Here is a 9,008-nt window from a genome sequence, read left to right on the forward strand (position 1 = left end):
ACAGGGTATTTCCCAAGGCCATATTACATCTAGTACAAGGCAACACAAGCCTTTGCTCCAAGGCAACCCCTGTTTATACCCATTTTCAAGAGTTACACCGCTGTGGAAGTGGGAAGATGGAAGATCTTTTTGGAAACAGACAGGCCATGACAGCTGTTTCACATGTAGAACTCTAGGTCAGACGAGGTTGCCTACAGGAACCAATAAATGCGTACTGTAACAGGCCTGAACATGCATCCTCTCTCTCTCCAAAGAAAAAGGTACTAGCTCTGAGCGAGTGGTTCACTAATCATGGAAAAAAATGTGCACTTAAATTAGCACTTAAAACATCACTTGTCTAAGTGACATTCTTTTTGGCTGTTTTCTGGACTGTGAGCTTTCACAATTCATATCATATTGGTTAACAAAAACAAACTTTGAGCGACTCATATAATCATAGTTCTAGGAGTTACAAGTCTTCAAAGTAGTACAAAAATCTTCATCCCTGCTTGAACTCTGGAATTGCTTGGACATATATCCCATTCTCTAAACATATCTCAGTATAGAGACCAAAACACAGTTTCAAAATAATGATGTAAGCAGAACATGAAGCACTATCAATCACCTTAGGTCACTAAGACACACAGAAATTTAAGGACCACACTAAAGTTTTCAGAAACATTTAAGCTATGTAACTGTGTTACTACTGACACAGTAGCTGTGGCATACTTGAGAAAAGACTCTTAAGTGCTACTATTCCTATAGGAGATCTCAGTGTCATATCCAAGTGCGTGGTGTAGTCATGTAGGTGTCAGTTGCAAAATGTGCAGCCAATTCGTTGCTATCAAAAAGGGTTCCTTGCAAGCTCAGTATTTTTGAATCTATAAAGTATGGAGGGGGAAAAAAAAAAAAAAAAGAAGAGCCACGCAGTACAATAAAGTAGTTAGACAATGAAATCAAGATCGACAACAACAAATCTCCCTATAAGAGTCCATTAATTTTACTGAATTCTCTTATTCTCAATGCTGAAGAATTTGGAAAGTTTCTTCAAGGACAAAGTTATCTGAGTACATCCCATCAGGCTTTCAACATCTAAGTTGACCAATAGTTTTATTAGGAGGAAACTTTATAGTATACATTTACACGAAAAATGAAAAACTATAATGCATCACAGCTTGTAGCTCTAGACTCCTTCACTTTTAAAAGGAGCATACACGTGTGGTATGTTCAAACCAGGTGACAGAATACCTCATTCACATTGGGAAGTAATACTCACTTAAACTTGTTTACACTTTCATAAGCTGTATAGAAAATTAAAAAGATATCTAAGAAATAATCAGCTCACGTAAGTGTCACACTACCTATGACAACTGCCAGTTGGGAACTACTCCACAAAGTTGATCCCTGGAACAAAATGTTCCCGAAAGAGATAGGAGCAATACATACCTTTGAATATAGTTTTGAAAGTTATAAATAAACTAACAGTCTTTTAGTCACATGGCAACTTGTTTATACAAATGCATTAATCTTTCTTGCAATCACATCTCTATTCCAGAATAAAAAGAATTTTAAGGTGATTTACTAGCATGTAGTACAAAGAATAGGCACAAAAGCAGTATACAAATAAAAAAAAAAAATCCCTGCTGCTTTCCAGCAAAAATGTTCCCCAACAAGAACAGAAGACGCTTATAAAGAGGAATCTGTAACAATTTAAGAAAGTGTCAGAATTTATGTGGAGGATTCAGCGAAGTTACATGTTGCTCAGAACAACACTGTCAGCATCCTAACAAAAACTGAAATTTCAAGAGGACTGAAGATCCCCAAGGGTGAAACCATACATATGTCTAAATACAGATCACTTGTACATGCCTTTCCTTCTGATGTTGTTGAGTGCATGCCATTTAGACATCCAAAGCAATTCCCAACACATCACAGAAACAGAAAGCTTTAGCCCTTCATTATTAGAAGTACTCTTCTATTTATAACCTGAAATAAATAATATTTGAAACCTTCAGGTTTTAAGTAGCTACCCTCACTACAAAGAATCTGTCCCAATTTTAGGAAACAAGGACCAATGTAAATATGTTCTCATGTAGTCACACTATATACTAAAAGTTTGCTTCTGAAGCTACTTTGCTTGTCTATTGAACTTTAAAATGATCAGCCACCTTGGTAGTCAGCAATCCACAGTTATAATAGTAAAAGTGTCCAGGGAAGAAAAAGCCTGAAGTAAGCGCCATCCAACCATATTCTTCTGGAGAACTTCTAAGGAGGCACAGGCATTAGATACCGTTTCAAGTGATGAACTTGTAAAATAAGTAAGGTACTTCAGATCTTACCTACGACATTAGCTAAAATAGTGTTTGTTTACATTTTTATATACACACGCACATATGTAGGCATGCATATATGAATGCATCTCTATTCATTGATTTGCTATACCGAAAGAAGCACATACATCAGGCTATGGCTCATGTACCTTTCCAGTTTCTACAGGTATCCTAAAATGCTTTTGGAAAAGGAAACAGACAACCCTGCCTTACAGGAACAGCTAAGCACATATGAAAAACATAGCTATCAGTATGAGCATCTTAAGCCACTGCATCTCAACAAGTGTAGACATTGAGGCTGACTGCTCTATGGTGAAGTGACTGACAAGAAGGAAACAACTGACTTTGCTAATGTGTGTTCTCAGCCTGACCCCCTCAAAACTCAAAGTTTGGTTTTGGTAGGGTTTTCAAGACTTTATGCTTTTACCAGTCCCTTCTTGATTGGCTGAAGTATTTACTATCGTAATGGCTATAGCAGACTTGAGTTCTTAAGTCTGTTTCTATGAAAACAGTGAGCCGTATCTTTTCTTCTACTTTAGAGGAAATATTTGCATTTCCATAGAATTCTTAATTAAAGCTAGTAGAGGCATCACAATTTCCCAACAGGTTGTTTTATTAACCAGACCTTGCACGACTGCATGAAGAAAGACTATTTAGAGAAATGTAAGTTCTTAATAACACAGAAAACTTTCACAAAAACGTGAGGCAGCACAAATACTGGAACCGTATGTTTAAATTATTTCTATCATTTATTACTTACCGTATCCCATATCTGAAGCTTTATCTGTTTTCCATCAATAGTTATCATTCGAGCCCCAAATTCTACACCTGAATAATTTTACAAAAGATTACACAATTAGCATTTATCAGAAAGAAGAATTTCAAGTACTATGAAAGCAAGAATGTATGTTTAAGTTAACTCAACATTGTATTTGTAGGAAATAATCTCTTTCACAATCAGCTTTTAGTTAATTTTCCAGCTGCTTGAAAGAGCTGGAAAGTTTTCCAGAAGGAAGAAAATGGTTACTTTCCAAATGCTTTTAAAAAAATGCATTAATTAGAGCAAGTCTCAAGGAGGTATTTCCTACAAAGTTTTCAAAACGATTTACCAGCTCTAGATTAGAGAGAGAAAAACATGTCCATTTGAATGCAAACAGGAAATTGAAGAGTCACAGTTATTTTAACAGTCTACCAATGATACATTGCTGAAGCCAGTTTAGAAGAAATTAAACCCACAATTCTTTATCAATAAAATATTATATTAAGTGAGCATACAAATGTCACCTTCAACAAGATAAATCTTATTACTGTATTAATTAAAACTCATCTGCCTTTATGAAAAAAGTGCTTCCAAAATTATAGCTAGTTAAAGATCAAATTTAGTAACTGAGAAAAAAAAAAAGTGTTTCAAATAAACAAAAGGAATTTATTCAGTGGAAAAATTCAGCCTTTTGTACCATCTTTTAAAGCAATTTTAAGATCATTAACAGTAAATTAAGAATAAATTGAGGCTATTACTACAGTAGTTAAGATCTGACAAATGCCTAGAGATAGCGGACATATTTAAAGGCTATCAAGTTTCCATTAATCTATGCTTTATATATCCATTGTTTCAGGAAAAAAAAAAAAGATTTGGTAGCTTAAGTTCTGTCTAAAATTGGTCACTGTCTAGATTTGGACAGAACTCTTCCAGTTAAGCAGCCCTGATCTCAAGTATTCGAAACATAACTTCAAAAGCTTGTTTAGAATCTTTGTGGGGGGGCAGCATTGCTTTCTGTAGAATGACTTTCAGAGAAGTGGGCAGGGAGGAACCACTCGCATCCTCCTCCCACTCCCCGCTCAAGATATCAAAGCCAAATAAAAGCCGTGGGCTCTCTTCAGCATCCAAATATCTTGCAGTAACTGTGTGAAAACAAATTGAAAGAATGGAGAGGGGATGGGCAGAAAGGAGGAAGTAGGTGAACGATAGTGCTCTGTCTGAAGTTGATTGCAAAGCCAGGGGAAGGTCCTTGGACTACTAGAAGCATTAACACTGCAGGTATTACTGGATCTCACAATAGAGCTGCTGATTTAAATCCAGCAATCATCCCAAATGTTTAGTTTCTACACACAACCCCACGGAAAAGTTAAACGGATATTTATCCTATTCCATCAAAATCTCTGCCGAGAGAAAATTCTGAATTTGAAGCAACATACCCAGTTTGATAGTAAGTTTGTTCTCTAAAAGAAGGAATACAAACTGCTCAGGTTTACAGTAAGGGCATGTCCTAAGGGCGGTGAGCAAACCAAATACAATGTTTACAGTGGTTTCTGTCATCCATATCTACCTACAAATGTTGTGGGGTTTGTTTTCCAGTTGTGTGTGTGTGTGTTTTTTTTGTTGTTGGGTTTGGACTGGGGGGAAGGGGGAGGTTTGGGTGTTTTTTTTGTTTCTGAGGTTTCCCCCCCCAACTGCATCATGCAGCTTCTCCCTCCCTCCTTCACTTCTTTTGATAACAGACACTTCAATTCCCAAATGAAAAATAAATGGACACAGTTGTTGCATGGTACATTCTTTCAGAGTACACTGTTACAATTATGCACAATTCCGGATGTAGCTCAAAGACAGAAAAATACCTGCTTCTAAGTATTCTGTCTTCCCCTCATCACCACCTCATTTTAATTAAAGTTTCTCACCAAATTTCTTAGATCTTAGAAATAACATTTTAGGCTAGCTATACTAAAATTTGGCATTGAATTTTGCACAACTCTAGATGAAATATCTTTTTTCCACTTGTCTAATTTCAGTTTCCCTTATCCTCTCAAGTTGCACACAGCAGGAAAGCTAAAATAATTGTATTATATTGAAAAAAGTTAGGCTATGTAACACAAGACTTTTTATTCAATCTAACGGTTCTCAGGAGTTTTAACATTGTCAGCTAGTAACATCAACTCAACCCACCTCGCCCTGCACGGCACTCCTATGACTATTTATCTCTCTCTTTCTAAATCCGTTTGGGTACTTGGGAGAAACAGTCTCCTGGCCAAAACACACACACGGCCTGTCAGTTAAGTGAAAGGAGGCTGCTACCAGCCTACGCTCCTTCTTCCCCTTTCCAAGCAGTTTCCCATGCTCCGTTCCTATATCCCTCATTATATTGCTATCCAGGTTCACCTCCTCAACCCTGCTCCCAGATTTCAGCTAGCTATATGCCAGGCAAAGAACTGGCACTGCAATCACCCTGCTGAGGTGAAGCTGTTTTCCACAGTCCATCAGTTTACTGATGTGACAGGGCTGCCAGAGGCATAGGTGATGTATAAGGTGTCATATATTTGGCAGGCCTAAAGAAGAAAAGATTACAATAACTCCTGACTCCCTAAGAGAACTCAAGCTCTTTATTCAGCCAGCTTATCTGCTGCCAAGACCTCAGAAATATTTGAAAACTGATGTTAGCCTAAGAATTTTAATTATATTAGACAGCCACACACAACGTGTGGGAGGACTGTCAAGAGAGAAAGGGAAGCCATAACCAAACCACCCGATGCATTCTGTTACATGAAGAATATTTGTTTACATTTCAAGCATCTATTTCAGTACTCCCAAACACAGGAAGCCTACCTATTCTAGGGCACAAACTAAAAATAGAGACTAGGGACACATTTTGTGCAAGGCTCAGCATGATTACAGCTGATAGGCTCCTTGAAATAACATCAAGAAGTTAAAAGGTTCTGCAACCTTATCAGAGGCTAGCATCTGTTATGCTTAACAGTAAAACTCTCTGAAGACTAAGTCTGCCCACAGAAGAATTCATTCACACACTATTCTTCATATTTTGTGTGAAAAGATAAATAAAAGCTTGTATCATTTACTGTAGTTAGACCAGAGGCAATGCATCCTGTCAACATGCATTCATTTCCTCTAGTATCAATATCAAATCATACTTAACACAAATGGTCAACATCCAGTTCAGGAGTCGTGAGGAAAAACCTCTGTCCCTTCCAAACAGTGAACACCTTCACATTTCAACCCGTATTTATCTAGAAGTTAAGTCTTCCCAAATCATAAATATAATTATTCACCTTTAAGGTTAATTTTGCTTTAGCTTATCTGTAACTTGTCTTCAAGGTCCCGTGGCTAGGCTAATATTCTGTTCCCTAGTGAAAAATCTGCCATTTGCATCACCATCAGTGCATTTCAAGCTTGAACAGTTCTTCTTCCATGCCCAGTTTGAGATATTACAGTTATGAATTTTTTAATTGTTTCAGATTGTACCTTCCCAATAAGAAAGAAAAAGGCCTCCACTTGGCTTTGTTAGCTAACAAATACTCATCAGCTAAAGATTCACTGCTACCTTGATACAGCAAAAATCCTACACTACCACAACACAAGCTCATAATGCACACTAACGTACCCCAACTGCTTAACCATTAGCATTGTGGAGGACAAGAGAGACCTACCAATAGTGAGATCGTGGACTGGTTGAAACCGCTTGTCTGTAAACTGTAACAATAAACATGATTTCCCAACACCTAGAAGAGAGAAAAGAAAGAAGTTCTAAGCAAATTCAGAAAAATCTGTTAAGAACCAACAGAAATTGAAGTGAATGGTATATATTGTTCAAAATTTGTTATTAGAACATGAGATACTAGACTTCATCTACTTCAAAAGTGTATGCAACTTTTTCATAACATAATAGCTTTTAAAGTTCCAGAAACATTAAAGTCAAAGCAGTCATTATTCAAAAACAGAACAAAAATTCATTCTTATTTTGAAAAAATAGTTCTGCCTTTAAAGTTAAGCAGAAAAAAGTTTCCTAACAGACTTTCAAAGTATCATTTCACATGCTCTCTCCACAGTAACTACAGGTCTTGCTACTCCTCACAACTCTATATCTGCTTCCCTCTCAGTACTTTCAACCTTCTTTCAAGCTAAATAGATCCTCAGTAGCACCTCACTCCTACCCATCTCCTAATTTATCAGCTGAGGTAACAGCAGAACATATATGGCTGCTCACAACCATTACGTGCTACTGCCCACTGGCTCCCAATAGGCCCAAAAAGTAGTCCAAGCAGAACTAGCTCATAACAGCTGAGTTGACATTACAGCCAGCCAGACAATGCAAACATTGTCGCCCTCAGATATCCTGATTTCCAACCCAAACAGGTTAACGACTTCACATTACATGGACACTAGTCACCAAATGGGCAATTTCTTCTGTACATGAAAGCACAGAAAAGTAAAAGTAAATGCAATTGACAGGAGTACTCAAACTACCCAGATTTGTAAAGGTAATACTTTTTACAGTTTATTTTCCCTTTTCTTTTACTTGGAGGGGTCATTCCTCCTGTTCTGCTCAGTGAAATTTTGTATTTTCAGCCTTTTAAAACTTGACAGTCATACACTTGGTTTACATACATTTAAACTCTGAACTATTATCACGTAACATACACTACTGTAGCATCCAAGTTCCTGCTGTACTTTGCTTTATCTGTCCAGCAAGATAAGGCTATTTTAGCCACATACTAAAGGACAGCAACAGCTGATCAGAAATGACATATCTGGTAATAAAAGACAGCAAACAAAGGGATAAGGAAAAGAATCATAATGCAAGACACAAGGTATGCATACCAGAGGTTTGCATATGGTGATATTGATCTTTGCTGAATTCAGTAGTAGAAGGAAAGTTTTTTAGTATGGTTTCTTGAGGAAACAAAGCCTAAACAATTGTAATCACCACCCACCTGCTATTTTCATCTTAAGAGCTAAGACCAGTGGCCAGTTTCAATCTAATCTAACAAATAGGAGACTTGCATATAGTTTTGTCACAAAATGAGTTGTGACAAATTGATGACACACTGAGATTAATATCCAAAGCAAAGCAGCAATATTCCAGCAGCCTAAGTCAGTTGCTGCTGGTATCCCTTCCCTCTTCCCCACAGTGTGTTTGTGCCCCTCTCTCCATATTGTTTCAGCACTCATCTAAGACATTTCAGTTGTCTGCTGGGTCAGCACGCTAACCTGACAAGAAGAGTGACAAAGCAAACAGAAACCACTTATTGCAGGCTCAGACAAGCACCACAGTTAGTTCAAATGAGGGAAGAGAAATGCAGCAGCCAGAAGGTCAACAGCTTAGAGTGGCACGGAACTACAGCCTAAGGCAAAGTTTACATCATTGGCCTTAATAGATCTCTCTGGCTTGTGATAGCAAGCTGTCAGAACACAAGTAGCTTGGAAGCAGGTATAGATTTTGTCCAACAAAATTGGTGGACATAAGTGGATGAGGAATTGGGAGAAACAGGAGGAAGGACAGGCAGAATACTGGAGCTGTAGGGACAGAGAACACAAATTTCTAATATTTTAAGGTTCGTTAATAATTCTTCTACTCACAGAACACTGTTTACATATACAGATAACTTTCATATCACCAATGAAATATGGCTGTCCCATCACAGTACAAAATCATCATCCCACTTAAAAAAGCCAACCTATAAACCACACCAGAAATAGAACATAGAATAGCGTTTGCCATTAACCTGACAAATTGATTGCAGTACCACTGGATAAACCAGAATCTCAAAACTATCCAATATTCCTGCACAAATCTTACAAACATTAGAAAAATATTTAAAAATCTAATCAGAGTGACACTCTATTAGGTGTGCCAGCACTAGTTCTCAAGTGGCAATCTGATATTTCACAGAATCACTAAGGTTGGAAAG

General features: G+C 37.4%; 1 protein-coding gene across 2 annotated transcripts in view; it reads right to left on the reverse strand.

Annotated features, from left to right (window-relative positions):
* Positions 1-6,816, reverse strand: part of RAB2A (RAB2A, member RAS oncogene family) — a 31,405-nt gene extending 24,589 nt beyond the window's left edge. The window contains exons 1-2 of one of the 2 annotated variants that reach the window (XM_010282122.1): positions 6,747-6,816; positions 3,070-3,137 (exon numbers count right to left, since the gene is read on the reverse strand). In XM_010282122.1, the coding sequence (XP_010280424.1) occupies positions 3,070-3,117 (48 nt within the window). In that variant the 5' untranslated portion in view covers positions 3,118-3,137; positions 6,747-6,816. The remainder of the gene's footprint in view (positions 1-3,069; positions 3,138-6,746) is intronic. The other variant, XM_010282120.1, reaches the window with a different exon arrangement.
* Positions 6,817-9,008: the final 2,192 nt, after the last annotated feature.

Source organism: Phaethon lepturus, unplaced genomic scaffold (assembly GCF_000687285.1).
Source record: "Phaethon lepturus isolate BGI_N335 unplaced genomic scaffold, ASM68728v1 scaffold40662, whole genome shotgun sequence".
Lineage (NCBI taxonomy): Eukaryota > Metazoa > Chordata > Aves > Phaethontiformes > Phaethontidae > Phaethon > Phaethon lepturus.